The sequence below is a fragment of the Schistocerca nitens genome, chromosome 6, assembly GCF_023898315.1.
Source record: "Schistocerca nitens isolate TAMUIC-IGC-003100 chromosome 6, iqSchNite1.1, whole genome shotgun sequence".
In the NCBI taxonomy this organism is placed as follows: domain Eukaryota; kingdom Metazoa; phylum Arthropoda; class Insecta; order Orthoptera; family Acrididae; genus Schistocerca; species Schistocerca nitens.
Window position 1 is genome coordinate 420,076,211 of NC_064619.1, and position 27,198 is coordinate 420,103,408.

The 27,198-nt window shown below is 44.2% G+C and overlaps 1 protein-coding gene across 1 annotated transcript in view; it reads left to right on the plus strand.

Moving 5' to 3' along the window:
- Positions 1 to 27,198, plus strand: part of LOC126263383 (neuronal acetylcholine receptor subunit alpha-7) — a 316,056-nt gene that overhangs the window by 264,406 nt on the left and 24,452 nt on the right. The window contains exon 7 of the mRNA XM_049960476.1: positions 20,428 to 20,514. Coding sequence (XP_049816433.1) covers positions 20,428 to 20,514 — 87 coding nt within the window. The remainder of the gene's footprint in view (positions 1 to 20,427; positions 20,515 to 27,198) is intronic.

Below are 27,198 nucleotides of genomic sequence, written 5' to 3' on the forward strand. Positions count from 1 at the left end.
TGTGGAAATAACTTTGACATAAATAATGTGTGTGTGTGTATGCTTTCATATTTTGATAAATAACATAGTCAATTTACATGTAAAATTGTTTAACAAATATGGGGATCGGGTATTTACTTTCAATGGCTGGGATGTTACTGACAGTTTCATTTCATTGGCTGGTAAAATACTGTGCTGTGATTTGGATATCTAAATATGGGTGTCTTGGCTTAGAAGCTCTCTGATTTATCGGTTTTCAGGAGTGGAGGCGTGGCTTGATAGAGACAGGGTGATCAAAAAGTCAGTATAAATTTGAAAACTGTATAAATCACGGAATAATGTAGATAGAGAGGTATAAATTGACACACATGCTTGGAATGACATGGGGTTTTATTAAAACCAAAAAAAATACAAAAGTTCAAAAAATGTCCGACAGATGGCGCTTTATCTGACCAGAATAGCAATAATTAGCATAACAAAGTAAGACAAAGCAAAGATGATGTTCTTAACAGGAAATGCTCAATATGTCCACCATCATTCCTCAACAATAGCTGTAGTCGAGGAATAATGTTGTGAACAGCACTGTAAAGCATGTCCGAAGTTATGGTGGGGCATTGGCGTCGGATGTTGTGTTTCAGCATCCCTAGAGATGGCTTCAAATGGCTCTGAGCACTATGCGACTTAACGTCTGAGGTCATCAGTCGCCTAGAACTTAGAACTAATTAAACCTAACTAACCTAAGGACATCGCACACATTCATGCCCGAGGCAGAATTCGAACCTGCGACCGTAGCGGTCACGCGGTTCCAGACTGAAGCGCCTAGAACCTCACGGCCACACCGGCCGGCCCCTAGAGATGTCGGTCGATCATGATACACTTGCGACTTCAGGTAACCCCAAAGCCAATAATCGCACGGACTGAGGTCTGGGGACCTGGGAGGCCAAGCACGACGAAAGTGGCGGCTGAGTACACGATCGTCACGAAACGACTCGCGCAAGAGATCTAAAAATGGCTCTGAGCACTATGGGACTCAACTGCTGAGGTCATAAGTCCCCTAGAACTTAGAACTGCTTAAACCTAACTAACCTAAGGACAACACATACATCCATGCCCGAGGCAGGATTCGAACCTGCGACCGTAGCGGTCGCGCGGTTCCAGACTGTAGCGCCAGAACCGCTCGGCTACCAGCGGCCGGCGCGCAAGAGATCTGTCGGACAGTTTGTGAACTCTGTTTTTTTTTTTGTTCTAATAAAACCCCATGTTATTCCAAGCATGTGTGTCAATGCTTACCTCTCTATCTACATTATTCCGTGGTTTATTAAGTTTTCAAATTTATACTGACTTTTTGATCACCCGGTATATAAGTTGTCCCATTTATCTTGATCACCCTAAATAACTGTTTGTCCAGATGCAAATTACAAAATATTTCAAGCAAATGTTCTTTAGCCGTCGTGGAGACATGAATCAGCATGATTGCCTTCGTTGTAGCTTTGTTTTTTACAAAGATAAGAACAGCGGTACGACTTTTTTAAATGGCACCCTGTATTTTTTTATTCGGTAATTCATTTCCTCTCGTAAAGACCTATTCAAAAATGTATCAAAGTGTACCATTCACTGAAACACAGCGTTATTAATTACATAACACAACATTGACGTTGACGCTCCCAGCACTTAGTGCAGGTACTCGGGGTAATGGAACACATCCACGTGCTGACGTTGACAGAGGACAAATGTAAACATAAGCAGAATGCACACCCGTCATTCCGTCAACCATCGACAGTTGAAGAATTGTGTGAGTAGAATGTACACCGACGAAGAGGAGGAAGAAATGCTACTCATCTATGGGGAATGTAAGTTAGCAGAACAGTAATTTCAATACTGTTTTCTTATGTACGGGTACATTTAGTACAGTAGTTTAGTCCTTTTAATACTGTTGTGTAGAGTAGGCATACGGTAAAGACTGTCCTTCCTACAAACTGCATCGACATAACGTTTCTTTTATTGTTGTTGTCGTTGTTGAAGGTAGGCGAAATGCTACGCAAGCAGCATAACTGTACAGAGAGCGATATCCTGACAAGAAAGCACCTTCCTGATGGATGTTTTCTCATTTTCACGCTTCAGGAAACGGGAAGTTTCAACCCACGACAACGCAGTCGTCGTAGCACTCGCACAGACGGAGCTGCCAGAGCTACTGTTCTCGCTTCCGTTGCTATAACTCCACATGTGAGCACACGACCGCTTGAACACCACATTGGCATTCCTAAAACCAGTGTACATCGGTTCCATCCTTACTATGTACACCTACATCAAGAATTGGATGGGAATGATTTCCAGAATCGTGTACAGTTCTGTTAGTGGGCACAGCAGCAAATCCTCGCCAACCCGAACTTCTTCTCCAATGTTCTATTTACCGATGAATGTTCCTTCTCAAACAAATGACAGGTAAATACAAGGAACATGCATTATTGGTCCAGCGATAACCCACGATGGCTTAGGCAGGTAGAACATCAGCGTCAATGGAGGGTTAACGTCTGGTGTGGGATGCTTGGTACTACAATTATTGGCCCTTATTTCATCAATGGTAGTCTAAACGGTACAGCGTACACCAACTTCCTCTGACGAATTCTCCCTCCTCTTCTGGATGAAGTGCCGCTAAGAACCAGAATGCTTATGTGGTATCAACACGATGGATGTGCAGCACATAATGCCTTGCGTGCACGTCGTGTTCTGAACCGAAGGTATCCTGCCAGATGAAGTGGTCGAGGAGGAACAGTTACTTGGCCTGCTAGGTCTCCTGATTTAAATCCCCTGGACTTTTTGTTTTGGGGGTGCATTAAAGACGTTGTCTATCGCGATATTCCAATGACTCCAGAGGACATGCAGGAACCCATCGTGCTTGCTTGTAATTCTCTTCAGCAGGCAACACTGAAAGCAGTAAATAATTCTTTCATTCAACGAGTGCACCAGTGTATCGGTGTCCAGGCTCACCACTTTGAGCACCTTTGAATGTTCTACTCCTGGCAAATGGTATAGGAGAGTCAAAGTCAATTTTGTGTTATGTTTTCACTTGGTTTTCATTTGTTTTCTGACAAATACAGCAAGTGGATGAGTTTGTGATCCCGGGCTCAAAGTCAGTGTCGTGTTATGTAATTAATAACGTTGCGTTTCAGTGAATGGTACACTGTGATACATTTCTGAAAATGTCTTTAGGAGAGGAAATGAATTACCGAATAAAAAATACAGGTGCCATTTAAAAAAATCATACCGCTGTTCATATCTTCGTAAAAAAACAAAGCTACAACGAAGGCAATCATGCTGATTGGTGTCCTCCTGACAGTTAAAGAACATTTGCTTGAAATATTTTGTTATTTTGCATCTGGACAAACAGTTGATTAGGGTGATCAAGATAAATGGGACAATATATATATTCCAATGATTGACATTGCAAAATCTTAGGTTAATGTTACCACGAGATAAGCCATTGCAAGTGTGAAATGCTTGTACATTTAATAATCATTGTAACATGCTGAATGCAAGCAAGCAAATGTGTATGCATTGTGTTGTACAGGTGCCGGATGTCATTTTGTAGGACGGAGTTTCATGCCTGTTGCATCTGGTCAGTCGTTACAGGGATGCTTAGCGCTGGTTGTGGATGACGCTTAAGTTGCCGTCGGATGATGTCCCATATGTGCTCGACTGGAGACAGATCTGTGCTCGAACACCCCAAGGCAAAATGTCAACACTCTGAAGAGCATTTTGGGCTGTATGTGGGCGAGTGTTATCCAGTTGGAAAACACCTCCTGGAATGTTGTTCATGAATGGCAGCACAACAGATCGAATATTCAGATTGACGTACAATTATGCAGTCAGGGTACGTGGGATAACCGAGTGATCCTGCTGTCACACGAAATCGCACCCCAGACCATAGCTCCAGGTGTAGGTCCAGTGTGTCTAGAACGCAGACGGTTTGTTTTCAAGTCCTGATATGGCCTCATTCCGACCAACAAACGGCCATCACTGGCATCAAGGCTGAACCAGCTTTCACCAGAAAACGCAACAGACCTACACCTTGCCTGCTAATTAGCTCTAACTTGACACAACTGGAGCCGCAAATGGGTTAGTGGATTGCATGCTACAGGGCGTCTGGCTCGTAGTGGTCCTTGAAGTAACAGATTTGTAACAGTTCGTCGTGCCATTGTGGTGTCAACTGCTGATCAATTTGCTGCTGCAGATGCAGTACAATGCGCTAGTGCCATACGGCGAACATGATAGTCTTCTCTCTCGGTAGTGCCACGCAGCCGCCTGGAGCCCGATCTTCTTGCGACTGTACATTCCCATGACTACCACTGCCAGCAGTCATGTACAGTGGCTACTCCCAGTCCTGTTTCACGAACTCGTTCAAACTCAATAAGCTGTTGATAATGGCGTCTTTGTCGCCTTAAAGGCATTCTTGACTAATATTAACTCACCACGTCCGATCTCAAAGGTAACTGATGCTTGCGACCGTTACAGCTTGTATTTAAACCAAACCTGATTTGAATCCTCATACTGGCGCTACTAGCGCCACTGTTATGCGTCTGGTGGGAAATTTGAACAGACATCATCTTTCATGTAGAAACAATACCACTTCCGTTTATGTCGCACAACTAGAGCACTGAAAGACCTGAGTCGAAACAAGGCCCCGGGAGTAGACAACATTCCATTAGAACTACTGATGGCCTTGGGAGAGCCAGTCATGACAAAACTCTACCATCTGGTGAGCAAAATGTATGAGACATGCGAAATACCCACAGACTTCAAGAAGAATATAATAATTCCAATCCCAAAGAAAGCAGGTGTTGACAGATGTGAAAATTACCGAACTATCAGTTTAATAAGTCACAGCTGCAAAATACTAACGCGAATTCTTTACAGACGAATGGAAAAACAGGTAGAAGCGGACCTCGGGGAAGATCAGTTTGGATTCCGTAGAAATGTTGGAACACGTGAGGCAATACTAACCTTACGACTTATCTTAGAAGAAAGATTAAGAAAAGGCAAACCTACGTTTCTAGCATTTGTAGACTTAGAGAAAGCTTTTGACAACGTTAACTGGAATACTCTCTTTCAAATTCTGAAGGTGGCAGGGGTAAAATACAGGGAGCGAAAGGCTATTTACAATTTGTACAGAAACCAGATGGCAGTTATAAGAGTCGAGGGGCATGAAAGGGAAGCAGTGGTTGGGAAAGGAGTGAGACAGGGTTGTAGCCTCTCCCCGATGTTATTCAATCTGTATATTGAGCAAGCAGTAAAGGAAACAAAAGAAAAATTCGGAGTAGGTATTAAAATTCATGGAGAAGAAGTAAAAACTTTGAGGTTCGCCGATGACATTGTAATTCTGTCAGAGACAGCAAAGGACTTGGAAGAGCAGTTGAACGGAATGGACAGTGTCTTGAAACGAGGATATAAGATGAACATCAACAAAAGCAAAACGAGGATAATGGAATGTAGTCGAATTAAGTCGGGTGATGCTGAGGGAATTAGATTAGGAAATGAGACACTTAAAGTAGTAAAGGAGTTTTGCTATTTAGGGAGTAAAATAACTGATGATGGTCGAAGTAGACAGGATATAAAATGTAGACTGGCAATGGCAAGGAAATCGTTTCTGAAGAAGAGAAATTTGTTAACATCGAGTATAGATTTAAGTGTCAGGAAGCCGTTTCTGAAAGTATTTGTATGGAGTGTAGCCATGTATGGAAGTGAAACATGGACGATAACTAGTCTGGACAAGAAGAGAATAGAAGCTTTCGAAATGTGGTGCTACAGAAGAATGCTGAAGAAAAGGTGGGTAGATCACGTAACTAATGAGGAGGTATTGAATAGGATTGGGGAGAAGAGAAGTTTGTGGCACAACTTGACTAGAAGAAGGGATCGGTTGGTAGGACATGTTTTGAGGCATCAAAGGATTACAAATTTAGCATTAGAGGGCAGCGTGGAGGGTAAAAATCGTAGAGGGAAACCAAGAGATGAATACACTAAGCAGATTCAGAAGGATGTAGGTTGCAGTAGGTACTGGGAGATGAAGAATCTTGCACAGGATAGAGTAGCATGGAGAGCTGCATCAAACCAGTCTCACGACTGAAGACCACAACAACAACAACAACTATTTCTTGGTGTTGCGAATTTTTGTATGTCAGTGTATATATGGTACCTATATATCTCCAGAAAAGTGTGTCGGAAACCACATAGCTGTATTATGTGCCTGATTTTTCAAAACCTTTGCCGTGTCTGATAGAATTACAACATAATTGGTAAACTTAAAAGTTTTTATTTTTCAGTGACATTTAGGATAGGCTACAACTCTGTGTCACTTCCTCCTCAACCAGTACTTGTCTTCATGTCCTCCGACTCTTGTAAATGCTGTCTGATTCCTCTATAAGTTGTAGATAACCTGTCGGTCCCTGTATTTCACATAATGAACAGTAACTTGGCTATCTGAAGGAAGAAATGACTAGTACAATTGTGGCGATGTCGGTACAGCACAGTAAAGGCGTCAGATACAATCCCTATTACTGACCCTGTGGCCGACCAGTACCACGAAAAACTAGACAAGGGTGTGCCAAGTGTGAGACGACAGATGACGCCCGCACGCCTCCCTTGAGATGAAAATTTAGACCTTCTTGCTCCACACATGAAATTGTACCCAGTTCAGAATCAGTTTCAGGAATATGTAATCGATACTGACTACTTTTCGTAAGCTCTCAAAAAGACTTCACCTTCCGTCGTGAAACTAATACTCTGCATAAGAGACAACGAGACAACCTTTTTCTCTCTACTAATGACTACAAGATAGATCGAACATTTTTAACAAAACAAAGATCCATACATAAAGAGAGAGAAGTTTGGCCTATATATATATATATATATATATATATATATATATATATACAATAGATGAAGCTGATTTTGGTCGGTTTACACTAATAAAATTGCTCTAAGCACTATGGGACTTAACATCTGAGGTCATCAGTGCCCTAGACTTAGAACTACTTAAACCTAACTAACCTAAGGACATCACACACATCCATGCCCGAGGCAGTATTCGAGCCTGCGACCATAGCAGCATTATTCCACATAAATATGCGATACGGACTCAGAACGATTTTGGAAATAATGACAATAACTACCAGAAATTGGCAATTGGCCAAAATATAATGGTATTCAACCTGATACCTGCCAACTCAGAACACCACATCTCGCCCAGCTTCACTTTTCACTTACCCACTACTTCTGGAAGACAGACTTCTCAAGCCCTGTGCACCGCAATGGCAGCAGGAAGGAACTCAAAGATAACCTTGCACACAGTAGCTGTCAATTGTTCAAAGACGTTGCGCGACCACAATCTATTACCATGTTCTTCGATGTGGCTCAGAGAGAGAGAGAGCATCTTTATTATCTTATATACTCTATGTGATCAAAAGTATCCGGACACATGACTGAAAATGACTTACAAGTTCTTGGCACCATCCATCGGTAATGCTGGAATTCAATATGGTGTTGGCCCACCCTTAGCCTTGATGACAGCTTCCACTCTCGCAGGCATACGTTCAATCAGGTGCTGGAAGGGGTCTTAGGGAATGGCAGCCCATTCTCCACGGAGTGCTTCACTGAGAAGAAGTAGCGATATCGGTCAGTGAAGTGTTCTATAGGATTCAGGTCAGGACTCTATGCAGGCCAGTCCGTTACAGGGATTTTACTGTCGGGTGACCACTCCGCTACAGGCCGTGCATTATGAACAGGTGCTCGATCGTGTTGAAAGGTGCAGTCGTCATCCACGAATTGCTCTTCAACAGTGGGAAGCAAGAAGTTGCTTAAAACATCAGTGTAGGCCTGTTCTGTGTTAGTGCCACGCAAAACAACAAGAGGTGTAAGCCCCCTCCACGAAAAACACGACCACACTATAACACCACCGCTTCCGAATTTTACTGTTGGCACTGCACACGGTGCCAGATGACGTTCACCGGGCTTTCGCCATACCCGCACCCTTCCACTGAATCGCCACATTGTGTGCCGTGGTTCGTCACTCCACACAACGTTTGCCCAGTGTTCAGTCGTCCAATGTTTAAGCTCCTTACACCAAGCGAGGCGTGATGTGTGGCTTATGAGCAGCCGCTCGACCATGAAATCAATGTTTTCTCACCTCCCGCGGAAATGTCATAGTACTTGTGGATCCTGATGCAGTTTGGAATTCCTGTGTGATTTTCTGGATACGTCTGCCTATTACACATTACGACTCTTCAACTGTCGGCGGTCTCTGTCAGTCAACAGACGAGGTCGGCCGGTACGGTTTTGTGCTGTACGTGTCCCCTCACGTTTCCACTTCACTATCAGTGGACCTCGGGATGCTTAGGGGTGTCGAAATCTCGCGTACAGACGTATGACGCAAGTGACACCCAATCATCTGACTACGTTTGAAGACCGTGAGTTCCGCGGAACGCCCCATTGTGCTCTCTCACGATGTCTAATGACTACTGAGATCGCTGATATGGAGTACCTGGCGGTAGGTGACAGCACAATGCACCTAATATGAAAAACTTATGTGTTTGGGGGTGTCCGGATACTTTTGATCACATAGTGTATTAACGATGGTAAGCTTGAAATTTATTGGTTTCAAGGTCGCTAGGAAAGTTTTGTGATATGATAAAAATATTGAACATTAAGCAATTCTGATCACCATATTTTCTCAAAGGAACACCTCCCTAACTGCATGGTCAGAGTGTACATCTTCTTTGTGAATAACTAGTGTACAATTCCCAAGACTGCCACGAACTTTTTCTTGGTGGGAGGACAGTATTGGCGTATAGTGTGCCTTGAGAGGCCAACTGAGTAACTACTTAAATCAGGGGTAAACATCTGGAAAACTGACAACACCTGGGAGAGCAGTGTGCTGACCTCATGCTCCTCCATGCCCAAACCAAATGACGCCACGAGGCGGAGTAAGAAACAACGGCCAGTAACAGCACCTCTTAAAAAGACGCTGCTGCCAGTAGTCATCGATGGTTCTCTGGGCTTGGTCAAGCAGCTACTTTTTATTTTCTCAGAAGTACCCTCTCGAAACCGTGTATTTTTATGTAATTGTACACCGGGTGGAAACAGTTTATCCACAGATTTTCTTCAAGTGATATAATCATACTTTTGTAAGTGCTGACAGCATCTCTAGGACTGGCGAATCTTCTAAGTACGCAACTGGTAACTTCAGGTTTTGTCTGTACAAAATATGAATCAAATTTTGACTTCTTTGGCCGGCAGCGTGCTCGGACTTAGTGTGATAATACATTATTCCTATAGTTCTGCCTCCTCGAGCAATCGGGAAAATGTTTGCCAGGCATACCGTGGAGCAGTGAAAGTCCTTCATTCCTCCATCGTTACAATCGCCTTGTTCAATACAGCAACCCAGGATGACAGGGGTTGTGTGGGAATAAGAAAAATGTTTCGCAACAGCATCAGAGATTCAAATGGCTCTGAGCACTATGGGACTCAACTGCTGAGGTCATTAGTCCCCTAGAACTTAGAACTAGTTAAACCTAACTAACCTAAGGACATCACAAACATTCATGCCCGAGGCAGGATTCGAACCTGCGACCGTAGCGGTCTTGCGGTTCCAGACTGCAGCGCCTTTAACCGCACGGCCACTTCGGCCGGCAGCATCAGAGAGAACATCCGACAATGTACAGTGGTCGTGTAAAGGTTCTGAGAGAAACCTCGGTTTCTCAAATAGCGATTAACTTCTGTCAGCGCCCTCTATAGATACAGCTCTGCTAATACATCGCATCATCGTAACTACCGGTGAGGGAATCTCATTTCTGCCAGGCAGCTGCCAGTGTCTCGTGTGATACATTCTTGGGAGGTAAAATAGACTAGAGACCGCTACAGCTGAGATTCGCTCTGTGTTTGAGCACTTGTAATCGGTGTCGTTGGCAAAATTTTTAGAATGGTTAGGAATCGTGTTCCAAGTGTTCCTGTCTTTTGTTCCACTCTGCACGCCTACTTCAAATAACGTCAATCGTTAACGTTTTCTTACATATTCTATCTTTGTACGATGCTTGACCCTGTGAATAAAAAGATTTGGGAAAGACAGGCCCGCCAGAAGGTTTCTCTTCGACAATCTGCCAGTTTAGCTCATTCCAAATTGCAACAACGACAGCCAGACGAGACGCAGAAATCGAATTTTGAGACAGCGGTCTCGTGTTTGTAATATGGAACCTGAAGCCATATCCTCCGAGGCGAAGAGCAACTAGATTCTAAGAGGCCGCAAGTGGCGGGTTATCTCTGGCAGAAACTCTCTTCTAAAAGGAACCCGGCAGGAGAGCTGAAAGTAGCGCTGCAAGCAGAGAACGTAAACGAACGCCTACTGTGAGGACGGCGGAATCTCAAGAGCCAGCATATTCACAACTGCTCGCTGGGTCGGTAAGGCGACTGACTTGCGGCGGATAACGCTGCCGCCTCATTACTATGCTAATTATCTGCGGAAGTAGCGGCGTCTGCAGCCAGAATAATACGCTGGCGGCAGCTCGGCGGGTATCTTCCACCCCGACAAGCAGCTCCCTGCTCTTGTAATTACAGCGAGCTCCAGGTAGACACGCACCACGGTGCAAACTCGCCAGCTCGTGTCGATACTTTCCGTCCTAGTTTGCACAGGTGGCGCTTTATAACTGCTGTTTGACAATCTAGAAATGTATTCGGCAAAGCAAGCAGCGAAAAACCATTTTTGATCGAAAGCTCGTCCTGATAACTAAGAAGCAATATTTTATTTGCTGCATAACATTAATAAAATCAGGAAGGTGTTTCTCGAGGCATTCATTGCTGCTAATTACAAAAATGTCATCATGTACCCAATAACAATGACGACCTACTATTACAGCTTATGATCTTCGAGGAAACCCTTCCTTCGAGATATAATACAATGAAGGCGGTTCTTTTTCATTTTTCTGCTACATTCTCAGCTGTCACCAGGTTTTTTGGGTGAACTGATCTGGTACGCAGCCGCTATCCTATTTCATCGTATAGTCGTTCAATGGCATCAAGTCGCAGCTCTGATGGAGACCAGTCGACCGAATTCGAATCACGATGCAGTGACCCTTTCAGCGACCGTTCGAGAACATTTTTCCACACAAGGGACTTATCATCTGGTGCCCTCCACCACTTTCACTTGTGGCAGTTTTCGTTACTAATTGTGATGCGCACTGTAAGTAAATCTGGCACTTGGACGCCCGTAGCGTCCCCTCTCAGCTTGGCGCCCCTAGCTGCCACTACTAATTACGATACGTCCTGTACGGAAATCTTAGAGTTGTGGCGTCTCTGGCAGTTTGGCGCACGGTTTGTGACTTAAAAACCGGCCCTGAATCCTTTCCTTGTAAACAATAGCATTCTCATAGCATAATTCAGAAAATTTCCGACCCCATAATATCACTAAACCGGGAGAGTGGTGTGCTGACCACACGCCCCTCCTATCCGCATCCTCACCTGAGGATGACACGGCGGTCGGATGTTCTCGATGAGCCAGTTGTGGCCTGAAGACGGAGTGCATAATATCACTATAACTTGAGACGCACCTTTCTGCCTAAACTGGACGTTGTCCGTCAAGCTGTTCCGCAAATACGGGATTTCCCATTACCGACTACCAGTTTTGCGGAAGATAATAGTTACACCATTCTGAAACGATATCAGTTATAATTCGTTCCACGAAGAGTACGAACAATTTATTTTCCAATTTCAGTTATCAACGACTCGTGAACACCACAAATGGTGATACGTTCATGAATGACTCTGACTGGAATACGGTGAACGACCAAAAATTACGGGAAGACATAGGCTCACGAGCCAGTCACCAACTGTTGAAGCCACTGAGGCGCATTTATCTCCGTACAGTGCTGGTATAAATGGGTTCCTGAAGCCCAACACCGTGAACTTCCCTGATTTTGTCCGGGTGACAATTACCCGATGGTTCTTGCAGACATAAGAAAACGTAATTGACTATCTTTTACGATGCAGTTCAGTGAAGGAGTGATTAATCTTGTTCGGTTTACGCTCCTTGTTCGACAAGGTATCTACTATACCTCGATTGTTCATCGGTTTGATCGGTGTCAGTCACATAACTCAGGTCAAGATTAAGGTTGAGGACTGTTGTCCGCACCTGGAATCCTTCGTCAGCTGCTAATACTTCGTCCACCGTTGACAACTTTCTGGAACTCTCCAAATATTTGGAATTTTAACTACGAACCACAAACAGAATACACAGTTGAAGAAAGTGTATTTTAATGATTGATTTATTAATGAAATTACGACGGCGAAAATGACTATTTCTGAATAATTTTCCATTTCATGAAACTGGAAAAAAAGACACAAGCAGGATTTGAACAAGAACCACACGCATGGTAGCCGTGAACCTTAACCCGTACACCACGCCCGCTCGGTCGAAAATGGCTAACGCTACGAATATACGAGTTACCCGTAAAACTTCACAGTTGAACTAGAGGCTGTCTCGTGAAAAGCAGCTAGCCAGGTACTCAGGACAGGTCACTCAACAACACACCTAAGATTCAACAGAATTCTTAATTAACAGATCAGATAGACCCCTTGTGAGACTGGCGAATTTTGGTTGATTTTTTCGATATTCTAAGCATTTCTGTCCGCTCTTCCACGAAGATATAACATGATTAAACATGAGAATTATTAATGTAGTTCATGACAACGCATTTTGAGACTCGCCGTTTATTTTAGTAAATCTGTTACTAAAACGTAAGACGGCCACTCTTTTCGTCCGCTCAGCTTCCCAATTATCAAGAGAAGACAAATAACATATGTCTCTCACTCTTTTAATTTATTTCGAGATAATTGAAGCTGAGCTGGCGGATGAGATAAAAAATGCTCAAGCGAGCGCCTAATCGATAGTAAAAGATACTTGGCGAAAAAAAGTACAACGGAAACGTCACAGGGAGCCACAAAACTAAACGGGAGGAGTTCTGCCACAGCCAGATAGTTTTTATACTTACCACTACGGTAAAACAGTTGACATATGGTAATCTAAGGCCCAATGCATCAAACACTCTTTTTTTTCATAGCCCGATCAGTCGCTGAATGGAAACCACAGTGAAAATCAAAAATATTTTATTTGTAACATTTAGGTACACCTTCCAGCTACGTATCTACGTATTCGCCACTCCGACTAAGACATTTGTCGTAGAGTGGTACCAGCTTTACAATACCCTCGTCATAGAAGGCAGCCACCTGTGCTTACCGCTAATTCTCTACCCTGGTCTGCAGCTCGTTGTCCGTGCAAAAAATGTCTTTATAGTCAGTGTTTCATATGAGCGAAGAGACGAAAATCAGAGGGAGCCAAGTCAGAGCTGTATAGTGGGTCAAAACACTGCCTATCGAAAACGTTACAGAAACACGCGGTGTGCGGCCGAGGATTTTCCTGAAGAACGAAACGTCTGCACCATGAACGTCTGTTCGTCCTCCTCGAAAGTTCCTGCACCATTGCCGCAGTTTGCTGCCACTCATTACAGTTACATTATGCGGGCTGCATGGAAATCAGGCACTCACTTCACTCTTGGAGGGAGATACTATTGTTCTATAGGTCTTTACGTGCTCACTGCGCGCTCAGAACTGAAAAGTGCGACATGACGCGGTCGACAGGCATACTAGAGACACTGTGCGACATATTTCCACAAAGCTTCGTGGGACGTTCACTGTGGGCTTAATTTCGAACCGATCGGGCATTGAACAAAAAAATAGACCTCGTATTAAAAATGAAATCAAAAGGACATAAATTTTAATTCTCGCTAATATTCACAGAGCATAAGTGAAATTTAATTCTAAAAAGTACAGTCGATCAGTAACTGTGAACTAAGGCAATGATTCTCGCCGGAGCTTCGATTCCTCCCTCGGGCATGGGTATGGGTGTGTGTGTATGTGTGTGTGTGTGTGTGTGTGTGTGTGTGTGTGTGTGTGTGTTGTTCTTAGTACAAGTTAGTTTAAGTAGTGTGTAAGTATAGGGACCGATGCCCTCAGTAGTTTGGTCCCTTAGAAATTCACACAAATTTTTAAATTTTATTTTTAAAAATTTAAGGCAATGATAAAAAAGAAGCCAAAAGCTGAATTTTAAACCCTCTCTTTTCTCATGCGACATTTTTTTACAACAAATTCTCGAAATTCTTGCCTCAAGCATCTCTATACATTATCGAAGAAATGATTTGGTCACCCCGTCAAAAATTCCTAACCTGCTGCGAATGATTGTCGTGATCTCAATGATGTAGCAACCAGCTCTGCTCACTGTTGTTTTCTGGCACGACGCTGTTTTTCTGGCCTACTGGTATTTGGAAAATTTCGCTGAATTCGACACCCCCTGCCCAGGTCAGATCTTTTTATGGGTTTGTTTTTCTCGTCCCAGTACAAGGGTCGACGCCGTTGTTCTCCGGCGCATCCTTATTTAAGCATTGTGTCAGCTACAGGATCTTATCTGTCCATCGTGTACCTCGGACTCACTTACGTTATGGCACTTTGAATTTTCTTGTTTTTCTCGGGACTCTACACACGTTTGGTCAATTTACGACTTTCGCCTTCGTATTATCGTCTCGCGATCTTGTTTCAGCCGAACTTAGGACGCTTGCCAAGGCCGTGGTCATTATTTTTATTATGTCATTGTTTCAGGGAGTGTGTTCCATTCCGTGCAGTAAAGTAGTTAAACTCTGACACAAGAGTTGTTGTGTGCTATGTCGAGCAGGAGGGTAGCGATATTGTAACGAGCACACGGGACCGGAGAAATTGAGTAGAAGCCCTCTTTGGTGATTTTTGAGTGAATGTTAAATAGTAAAAAATACATCGACGTCATTATCCAGTCAGTTCTAGTTCTGTTAATATGAGAGTGGTTGCAAAAGTAATACAAGTCTTCTGCGAGTTTACCTCAAGTAACCAAAAAGATACAGAGAGTTATTTAGACGCTAGTACATATTACGTAGTATCCATGGCAGCCATTAGTGGCCCCCGGAAACCAGTCTACCGAAACTGGCATAAAGGAGATCAGGGTGAAAGTCTAGTGGCCACTTAACAATAGCCACTTTAATGCTGGCGTTCCCACACAACAGTATGATATCTTTCGAAAACAGTCCTGGTCGTTTCCTCAGACTGGCCTTCCACAAACGTTACCCCATAACCGGCAGCTTTCACTGTCTCTCCACGGGTGTGGAAATCAACAAGCTGAACACTCTGCGTATTCTGAATGACAGTATGCACAGCTTTCTTCGTGAATACCGTTGTTTGGAGCTTGTGGTGGAAGAGGGTGGTATTAGATGAAGGGTGTATCTTAACGCTGAAGCTTTCTACTCTCAGGTGAAACATGACGTACCCACACTTCGTCCCCTGTCGCGGTGCAGGAATGGTATACCTCCCACCTGAAACTACGTTAAGTATCCGAGGGAGACAATCCCATTCTGTCCGCAGTCCAATGTGTTGCCACTATAAACGTTGAATTCGTGTAGAAACTGCTTCATATGAATGAGACGATCGGCTTGAATCAACCCTTCGACAAAGCGAACTTCGTTTGAGGTGGAAATGCTTGGCCGCCCTGACTTTTGCTCGTTTTGTATTCGTCAAATTTCTGGCACCAGAATCATACCTGTTATAGTCACATTACATTTCCACTAGCTGGCGATGAATTGCAGCGAGGAACGGTTTCTTTAGACGCAAAAGCCATATTACACTCCGCACTTCAGTCGCCGACCATGTATTTCTCAACACCCCCATCTTGCAACTGAATTCAAAGTGCAGCAGCACAGCTGCATCCATCTACAACCTGACCTTGAAATTTTTCGTTGTCTCCCCGATCGAAACGTGGGTATTTCTACACTTGTGAGAGCTTTTGCATCCTTACTTAGAGAATAACCCTCGTACTTCGCTGTGATAAAGTGCTCTTCGGATAACGGTCTACGAGCACTGTGACAAGTTTGCATTGTCGCTAGAAGTGATTATGTAGGATACTGAAATTATTGTTCAAATCAATCTGTTACGCAAGGAACTTTGTGATTATAATAACACTTGGTGTACAGCTTCAGGGTGTTCATTTCTCGTTTTCCACTATTGTAACTGGAACTCCATACACTAATGGAAATATCCACTCCGTGTTATAAATGTACCCGTTTCTGAAAACATTTGTGTAGAGTGTAGACTTATATGGCGGCGAAACTTGAACGATGGAGAATACCGAGAAGAGGAAGCTATTGGTATGTGATACCATAGAAGAAAGCAGAACATCAGACTTGTAGATCGAGTATCTAACGAAAAGGTATTGCATCGAATTGGAGAGGAAAAGGCTTTAAGGGACAACTTGGCTGATATAGGGGATGAATTGATAAGGTACATTCTAAGGCCTCAGTGAATGGTAATGGAGGAAGCGTGGGGGACAAAAATTATAGAGGGAGACAAAGGATAGACTACAGTTTGCATACTCAAGTGTATGTAGGTTGCAGTAGTTATGCAGAAATGATGGGGCGTGTACTGAGTAACTAGTGTGGAGAGGTGCATCAAACCAGTTTTCGTACCAAAAACACAATATTTTAAACTCTTGTTGGTGTATACTCCAACCAGCCCGGCAAGTCAGCGTAACAAGCGCGTGACTTGTTTTCCTAATTGTAGATGTAAATGTACACTACGCTGTGAATAATCTGTTGCTGTGTTTCAAGCTCTCCTCAGACATGTGGTACAACGATATGAGCGAACTGCTGTTGAATCTGTAGTCTGTCACTTCTGTGGAATGTATGTTTATTTTGCAGTCAGGAAGGAAATATGAAACATTTGAACTGCGGTGAGGCTAGTTGAAATGAAAAGAATTTTTAGAATATACGAAGAATAGTATCAACAAATAAATTATTTACCTAAAGCTACCAGAATTTTACATATACGTCAAACAATATGTTATTGAACTATGTTTACTGTGCATGAATTCTTCTCAAATACTGTGTGCTAGAATTTTCTTGTCCATACAGAATTTATACACAAGAATCAAGGAAGTGTTCCACAACAAAGTACGTGTATGAAAAGAAAATATACAAAATGGAATTATTATTGTACTAAGTCGGTGATTTATTTAAGGCGTACTGCTCAATCCAGAGGTAGTAGTATGACCCGCATGTGATGATACAGCAATGTAACAGGTGGCTACTTCCGCTGAATTAAATTTCAGACTTTCTAAAAAGTGGATAGAACACACCTGAAACATGTTCTTTTGCGGATCGATAATGCCAGCAGTATACAGGGTGTAACTAAATTCCCTTCGCAGACTTTGAGGACTTGTAGTGGGGACTAGGACGGTTAAGTTTAGCATAGGAACTCACGTCTGGACACGTACTGTTTTCCCGCTACACGCAAAATACAACACACGTCGCTCTCTGACTACTGCTGCTTGTCGTCTGCGTCCACGAACACGGACGTCAACACAGATACGGTACCTCAGTACAATGTTCCGGTGCTCATGATTACCAATCCCCACAACTCGCGGCAGTAGGTCTTCTTCGAATGCCAAAAGGATGTCGTAAATCAAAGATTCAGTGGCCCAAGAGGCTGTAGTTGTAACGGGTTCAAGTCGGGAGAACGTGCAGGCCAATCCACTGTTGCCCAAATCGTTGGTACAGATTATATCGTACCAGAGGCACATCTTCAAACAGCCGTGCAGTACACCAACAATGAATTGCAAGTACACTGTACCCTATAGATGTAGTGAAGAAAGGTAAGGCCTGGTCGGAAGTTCATCCAGGAACCGCGTCCAAGTGTTCAGACCATAACATTCCTGAAACCAATGGGAGCGCACAGCATGTGGGTTTTCATCAGCCCACACATGACAGTTGTGGGAATTGGGAACACTTTCCCTGGTGAAGTCGGGCTCCATACAACGGTGCAAGCCACCTGCATATGCGAACTCGTGACGCAAAATCCTATGGCTGTATTGCCAGTACCTTCTGGGAATGTTACGGGTGCAGCTGCTGCTCATGCTGAACACGCCTGATAGTTCGGAGACCCACACTCGGTCTATCTGCTATGTTTCTGGTAGTCGTCGTCACATCCTGTTCCACTGCAAGGAATACAGACTCTTCAAACTCGGGTGTGTGGCGCCGCTATGGAGCGACACAGTCGGCTCTGCTGGTGGTGAATGTAGCTGTCTCGAAGGACTGCTGGTGTACCGTAGTAAAGAGGGAGCGTAAGGTGTCTGGCAGTGTGGTTCAAATGGATCTGAGAACTATGGGACTTAACATCTGAGGTCATCAGTCCCCTAGAACTTAGAACTACCCAAACCTAACTAACCTAAGGACATCACACACATCCATACCCCAGGCAGGATTCGAACTTGCGACCGTAGCAGTCGCGCGGTTTCAGACTGAAGCGCCTAGAACCGCTCATCCACCTCGGCTCGCCTGGCAGTGTGGAAAACGCTCCGCGTACAGCTGTCCGGCAGCTCTCCAATTGCACCGAGCTTCGCTGTACAGTAACATCATGCGGGCGTCTTCTGCAAACGGGTTGTTCACTATGGTCAACAGTAACACACTAAGAATGAAATGTACGTATGCTTTGCATCTGTACTGTGGTGAATGATTACTACTGTACATTATAAACAAAGGTACAAACCTCTGTGGGCAGATCACGGGCTCAATTGTGAGGCATGTAAACAAACCTGTAATGGGCATGGCACATCAGATGATCGGCGAATGACGTACGTGATACCCTAGTCAGTGGCGCATAAAATGCGGGAGATCGGAACGTGTGATCTGGTATTCTGCGGCCGGCCGATGCCGACGAGCGGTTCTAGGCGCTACAGTCTGGAACCGCGTGATCACTACGGTCGCAGGTTCGAATCCTGCCTCGGGCATGGATATGTGTGATTTCCTCAGGTTAGTTAGGTTTAAGTAGTTCTCAGTTCTAGGGGACTGATGACCTCAGAAGTTAAGTCGGATAGTGCTCAGAGCCATTTGAACCATTTGGTATTCTGCGTGTAGCGGGAAACGACTTCCTACGCTAAAATTAACCGTTTGGTCCTCACTACACGTTCTCTATGTCTGTAAACAGAATTTATTTACAGCCTGTACATTTAAGCGACAGAAGAATACAATTTGCAGAATCGTCGAGCGTCATGTTGGTGATCGTCTGTGAACATTACTCTGTATTATGCAAAGCATGTCATTTACATTTTTTCAACAAACTGTAAGCACTGCCTGAATATGTATAAAGTGTACATACACGTCTCACAATGTTCCTTCGCTGTCTGTAATTTCCTTGAGCCACGCATCAAGTACAAAATAAGCTTCCTTTTGCTCGATGGGCGCAGACGATAAAAAAATTGAAATCTTGATTTCAGGGGTCACCATTCTCCTTTCGTTAACAGTATTTCTCAACCTAGTGGCGGAAAAGATGCCCTCTACGTCAGACGCCGTGCCGCTGATAGGTATGAGCCGGCTTTGCGCCTTTTTCCGTGCCGCGGGCAGAGGCTGAGGTGATACTTGGAGGCCCGAGCGACGGCACGGCCGTCCTGTCTACGTGTGTGTCTCTGTTGCGCGCCCCGACCCCGTCTCCCGCTAGCAAAGCGCCAACCCCGCCGCCCGCCGCCCGCCTCTTGTATGCACCGTGGATGTGTCTATTTTTTTATTTTAGTTTTAGTGATAGCACTGTGTCGCATGCTAGATGGGAGAACCAACTGTATGTGTATCGTTCTGTTGCTATGGAGCCCCCCACAGACCCAAGCCTTCGCAACAGTCGTACCTGTCCTCCGTTTTTCTTCCAGCTAGTCTCTCACTAATAAGAGTATTTGCCAGAAACTTCCAGCAAGCGAAGATCTCGGACAGAAAGAAGCAAGAGCAAGAAACTGCACACAAAAAAAAAGTGATATCTCCTGTTAATATAAGAAAATGTAACTACCGACTGATACGAGAATTGAGTACTTTTCCAACGTACGTTGGTAACCTATTTCTCGATATCAGAGCTGATTGCAAAGAAGAAGAAAAACAGAAATTATTAAAATGTAATACGTAATGCTGATATGTACTACAGTAATGCCAAAAGCCCCGAATTGAAAAAAAAAAAAGAAAAAAAAGCATTCACACTTTTACTTTAATTTTCATGTAGCTTGATTCTTCACACCATTTTCATTTTAATGAAAAATCATCGTAATTTCTTTTGTCTGTTACCAAATGCAGAATGCTTGGAACTCATTTTAAGCGGCGACGAACGTTTAAGACTGGCACTGCATGCCACGTCGACCTCGACCTTCCGCGGAGCTGACAGACAAGCCGTTCCGTCGCACCGGACGGAACGGGAGCCGCTTAAACTGAGGTCCATTCGAGGCACTTTGCTCGAAATGTAGTGAGTGTGGAGTGCGCGCCACAGCGCCCCGGGTAGCTGTGTCAATTAACCCTTGTTCTGTTTCAGGGGTGACCATCTTGCTCTCGTTGACAGTGTTCCTGAACCTCGTGGCAGAGACCCTCCCCCAAGTCTCCGATGCCATCCCTCTGTTAGGTAGTGATGCCGATTGCTGTCTCAGTGGCTGACAGTGGTTTGCTTTCTGATACTTGGATCGTTGGAGGGGGCAAAGATAGCATTCAGACAATCTTTTCTTTACTAGTTCCCGTTGTTGATGTTGTTGTTTGTTTGACTGTATGTAAACCTTTTATTTTCTTTCTCTTTTTGGTTCTTTGTCCTGGCCGGTATGTGGAGTACACCCCATGGGCCTTAACCCCGCCACCACCGCCAACGTTTACCAGCTGAGCCATCCTACCTGCCCCGCCCGCCCGGAGACTGTTGTTTAGTTTGTTGGATGTTGTTTGTTGTTGCTGAGTAGCGAGCCAGTTTGTGCCCCTGCCTGAGTGTCGTTCTGTCTGTTACAGGTGTCACAATCCTGCTGTCGCTAACAGTTTTCTCCCTACTGGTGGCAAACGTGCTACCTCAGACTTCCGACGCTGTACCCCTGATAGGTCAGAATCGCGTTCCATGCAATTCTCAACACTGAAAAGCGAACTGAACGCTGCATGGCCAGATAACGCCTTGGGCAAGACAACAACACACACTACATACTGATCGCTTTTCTCTAAATAAACATTTTTTAAAAAATCCTGGACTATGCATCATTAAAAAAAAACTTGTGTTCATTAGCTGCTTTCAGTTTTGTCGCTGACGGCACTTAACGTTTCTCACACTGACCGCGAGCAGTAGTGACCAGACTCAGGTATACCGCAACGTCTCCTAGTTCACAGCAAACGGCGACGAAGTACCTCACAGTATATATAGCGTTCCACATCTACGTTTCCATTTGGTAATGGATGGAAACAGAGTGACGCACAAAATGAAAACCTTACACTTATTCCAGGGAAGCTGGCACATCACCTCTTTGGTGCTAACTGTACGCTTAAACCAATTTATTACACCCAACATTTCTTTAATCATTAGTTTTCTAATACCAGAAATTGCGGCTACGAGCGTACTCTTGTTGTGGATAAACATACGAGAAAAAGAAAGAGAATAATCATGACTGTTACTCTCGCGAAATAAAAGACTGGCCACGGCTAACCGGCAATTATAGAGGGATATCATAAAGTCACCGGAGTGAAATTGGTCATCTGGCGAGTAGACGCTAATGATTTTGGGAGGCACCCGCTGGTGTCTGGAGCGAGGGCGACTGGGAATTTTGAACTACATGACGGCCTTTTGGCGCACAAGAAGTCGACCTGTGAAGAACGTTGCGGATTTCAGAGGATCCGAAGGTATTTCGCCTCGAACTATCCTATGGCTTTCCGAGCAGTAGTAGATTTCTTGGTCTATAAAGAGACAGTAACGGATTGTGACGTGCTGAGGAGGGGGGAAGGGGTGTAATAATGTCTTTGCTAATGCGAGGTAGGATAGTCGCTGTTCCTTAACGAGCCATTTACGACCTACAGTTCGGAAGGAAACGGCATCGCGTGGACATCTACAGCTGACTCACTTGTTGCCCAAATACACACTAAAGGACAGAAAGTATTTTATGTTGTCACACGAAACACGTGAAAAGAGTTATATGATGAAGTGACGGGTACAATGAACTGGATCGAACTCCTTGACAGTTCTGCCTCTTTCCCGTCATCTTAACGAGGATAGTTAATATAATCCGTTACGTCTTCAGGAAGGATAGCTCTCACGTCTACTGGACTAAAAGTATACTTAATATTTAGAATATCCAGGAGCAATGACGTAACTCTTCTGGCCCGCAAAGTTGCCAGATTTGAACCGCACTGAAAATTTCTAATAGCGGCTATAATAAACGTGTCAAAATTGGGGACCCGAAGATCTGTTAGAATTGTTGAATCAGGAGTCGCTGGTCACTAACGTCTTCTGTACCCAGAACATTTCCTAGCTCTTGTTATAATGAAATCCCTTTGTTATAAAGACTCGTGCAATTTTTTGACGGTATCACTACGAAAGTACTAGTTTCCGTACGACGAGCTTACATATTATGAGTGATTATATCTCATTCTAATTAAAAATAATATTAAACTATTTGGGATTTCCTCTGTGTAATACTCGACGCAGAGGCACTCGGGCACTGCATCTAGTGGTGGAACTAAAATTCTACGATATTTCGATGGAGCGTAGATTCTGAGCCATCTCGATCCGAAACATTTCCAAAAAGTGTCCAGTTGCTTGCCTAAAATTTTACGTCAGAATAACTGAGCAACAGATTTTACGCAAATTTCAATTTGAACTTTTGGAATAAGTAGCCAGAAGGAGGTGGTTCGGAAACACTGATTCTCTTGCCCACACTGCCAATTTTTCGTTCAACGTTGTCAATATGAACACCGTGCTGTACTTTGTTAATGGAAAAATCAGCGGTTACCGAATTGCGTCTGAATATAGAGTACATGATTGATATTTAAAAAGAAGATGAGAAAAAAAGTCACATAAGGCACACTAAAATCTTTTCTACTATTACATTTTTCTGAGACCGGTTTAACAGTGAGGCTTTTCAAATTCATGCGAGTAATAATTTGATTATCAGCTTCACATATCTGATCAAGGCTGGGGACCTGTCATTGGCCGTGCTTAAATCATTACACGGCAGCACAACGGAGACCCCACTGCTTGGTGCCTTCGCGTTGGTGCCCTGGAGATCTACTTTCACTGTCTTTCTGTGCGCCCGGATAAAAGGTCGTCGCTTCGCGCATTGCACACCCATATCTGCACTTGGGTGCAAAACTTCAGGACGAAGGAACTTCCGCATAACGTGTCACTGGTCGATGAAACTTGGAGCATATGTAGAAAGAACTGCTACCGTATACTACAGATGGTAACTGAAAGAACCACGCAATGAGACGAAGAGAAATGACACTTTTCTCCAAAGACAATAATTACACTGAAGTCACGGTGATTTGTGGTGCTGCCCTGGACATTAAAAAAGACGGGACCTGGTTCTTAACACGGTGAGTGTTGACCACGGGCGGTAGTGCGTGTTCTGCGATCTGCTCCCATTCTGTCCACAAGGTTCTTGAGATAGCGCATTCAGTTGCTTCAACAGCGCAATTGATAATAGCTGGATAGTCGCTGGTGCGTGTGGACTTGCTGCAAACACATCCCACACCTGCTCTGTTCGATGCGGCCACACATTGTCATCCATAGAAATTAGGTCAGGGCCGAATGCGACCCTGAAATGACGATGTAAGTGATGAGTTCAGTGACAATAATGTCGACCAGTGAGTGCCACGTTCAAAGATTTGGGGTCCATATGCCCATACGACATTATTCCTCCCAACACCGTAGCACCTGGCCCAACAAAACGATCATGTTCGACGAAGTACCTTCACGTAGCGAGAGATAGGAACATGTAATGCAGCCGGGAACGTTGTCGAACATGTTCCATTTAGTGGTGCAGGTGTTATGATGTGGGGAGGCAAAATGTTGTATGCGCGTGCTGACCTCCAAATCTTTGAACAAGGTACAGTCACTGGTCAGTGTGAAGCGTCCACTTAAAAAAATTTTTGAATTACTGTGTTGGAAAACCGCTTACGTTATTTGCTTTTCAAACAGCTGAGCAAAACTGAACGTACTCAGACATTACTCTCTTTACTTATTCTAATCATCACTAAACTGACACACAATATTTTTAGCGCAACGCAATCTGACTTTTAATAATCCCTACAAAAGAATTGCCCTGACTAACAATAACCTATACCTTTCATGAATCACTTACCTCACAGAAATCTTCGTTACTCGAACTACTGCAATACAGCGAGCGCCAATACTGCCAGCTAAATAAAAGATTCTAACTACTGAAGGCACTAACTACTGACAGGCATAGTTAGCAAATGAAAGAGTTTGATAGAGAACAAACAATGTATTTACCTTAATAGTGTTCAAAAATCATTATATATATATATATATATATATATATATATATATATATATATATATATATCAGTTCATGACATCCAGTCTTACAAATTTACTGTCTCTGATGGACACACGTCCAGATCATCCGCTCTCAAAACTCCGCCATCTCACTCCCCACATCCACCACTGCTGGCGGCTCACCTCCAACTGCGCAACGCTACGCGCTGTTAACAGCCAACTGCCCAACACTACAATAGCAAACAACAATGCAAACCAGCCACAGACTTCACACAGCACAGTCAGTGATTTTCATATAGAGCGCTACGTGGCGTTACCAACATAAAAACCTAAACAGCCTACTTACAAGTGTTAATGTGCCACTGTACTCCTTCCCCATGAGCGTCTTTTCGGGGGAGCATTCGGCCCTTATTTCATTTTTATGAATGACAATGCACAACGATATCGAACTGCGTAGGTGGGATGAGAGGATGCTCGGGAAATCGAAAAGTCTGCCCGTTTCCCCGACTTAAGTCCCATCAGACACTTGTGGGATGCGTTGAGGAAACGAATTCCAGCTTGCATCAACGACCGTCCAGCAGTCGCGCCAACAGCCCAACCACAAGAAGTCACTATCGATCTTATGGACAGCATGGGAGCACATTGCAGAGCGTCCACTGCCGCCCGCGGTGACCACACAACCCATTAAGAACCATGTCCCGCCTTTTTTAATGTTTAAGGGACCATCATCAACTGCTGTACTGGAAACGGAAATGAGAGTTTGGCGTCATTGGCCGGGAGGCCCCTTACGGGGCAGGTCCGGCCGCCTTGGCGCAGGTCTTATTACATTCGACGCCACATTGGGCGCCGTGCGCGCCGGATGGGGATGAAATGATGACGAAGACAACACAACACCCAGTCCCTGAGCGGAGAAAATCCCCGACCCAGCCGGGAATCGAACCCAAGCCCGTAGGACGGCAATCCGTCACGTTGACCACTCAGCTATCGGGGCGGACATGGACTGCGGTGAATTCGGGACAATTATTGTCTTTGAACAAAAGAGTAATTTCTGGTCGTCTCATTTTTCTACTCTCAGATTTCCACACTGTTCTGTAGCAGTTCTTTCTCTGTAACGTCCAAGCTTCACCGAGCTACGTTTCTTGGCATTGACACGTCATGAGAAAGTTCCTTACGTCTATAAGTTTTGCACACCAGTGTGTCAATTTTTACCTCTCTATCAACATTATTCCGTGGTTTATAAAGTTTTCAAATTAATACTGACTTTTTGATCACCCGGTAAATCTGAGAACCGAGAACTTTTACGAAAGCAATCAACAAGTGTCTTAGTCTTAAGTGCTGGTGACAGTAGCCGCTCCGAAAAATGAGGTCTTGTTTCGGATGTGATATTCGAAAGCTCGACATCAGTTGTGGAGAACACGTTGGAATAGATAACTAGCCTGTTCTCTGATTGCCCAACACTATCGCGCGGAATGCGGCGCTTTCATGTTTCGCCACGAGAACTACCAGTCTATTGTATTGTTCAAGATCAGTCGACAACACGAGGAATAGCTTCGTTGAAATATAGCAGATTTTTAGCGACGCTATCCTATGACACAGCGTCCCTACAGCCTCAGCAACAAGATTTAGGTGGTGTGTGAGATCATTCGAAATGAATATCGGAAAAAGAAGGTGGCTTGTAGGAGGGGAGGGGCAGAGGAACTGCTGAGACGATGTGCTAGCAGAAGGTCGTCTGGTCACTTAGCTCTCTTTTAGTACTACCGACACATACAACACAAACCGCATATACACGAGTGAGGATGGCATGGTGCACGGATCTCACGGTTTTTTGACATGCTCTCCTGAGCAGCACTAGTAAATTGCCTGAACTATTTCCGGGTAAATTGACAAAATACTCATTTTCCTAAAAATAAAAAAAAATTGTAAATTCAATGGTAGCTCCCCTAATTAAAATCATGTAACTAGAATGAGAAAGTAAAAAAAAAAAAGGAGAATGGACGCGAACGACAGCATAAGTGCAGCGCAGTGACTTGGTCGCGATGCGCAATGGGATTGGCGACGAGCGTGCCTGTACCCCCGCCCCCATACCCCCAACCCTGCCCGCCTGCATGCAGTCTGCGCCGAGCGCCCCCTTTGCTACCCGCTGCTTACCTCGTTCTGTTGCAGCTTTCCTGTAAAATTACTGCCCTATAATCACCAACTGATAAAGATGACCACTCTAACACGAAACGACTAAACCGAGACGCGAGAAAAAAAAAAAAAGGAATCTCGAATCCAGCAGTTATTAGACAGATAGAAACCCACTCTAAAACTTAGCCACATCTTGTTACTCTATTTTTTTTTTCTGACAAATCGCAATCTTCCCCCATACTCCTCACATGTGATGCGTACTTGGAGACCAGTTCAGACGGGTGCCTTGACGCGGCGGATCACCGTGAGACTTGCAATCAAGCAAAAACCCGAATGTACATTTTCTTTTCTTTTTTTCCATTAAACAGATTGGAAGCATGCCTTTCCTGTAAAAAGAACCATTGATTGCACATCTCACAGATTCGTCTCCTTTTCTCTCCCTGTGTGCGTTATACATGTCCAGTATGCTTTTATCAGTAACAAACGCACAGAAATTCGAAGCAGGGGATTCCAGAGCGAAATGAGACGGCACGGCCTCGTTGGACCGACCTGTGACCTGATTGATGCCTTCTGTGTGCACACTCTCTGTTGACAGACGTCGTCTCCTGGCGCACGGGATGAACAGCGTCTCCAATCACACTCCGAGGGTATGACTAACCTTTTGATAGTGTACATTTTTATTAAAAGAACGTTAGTCTTAAA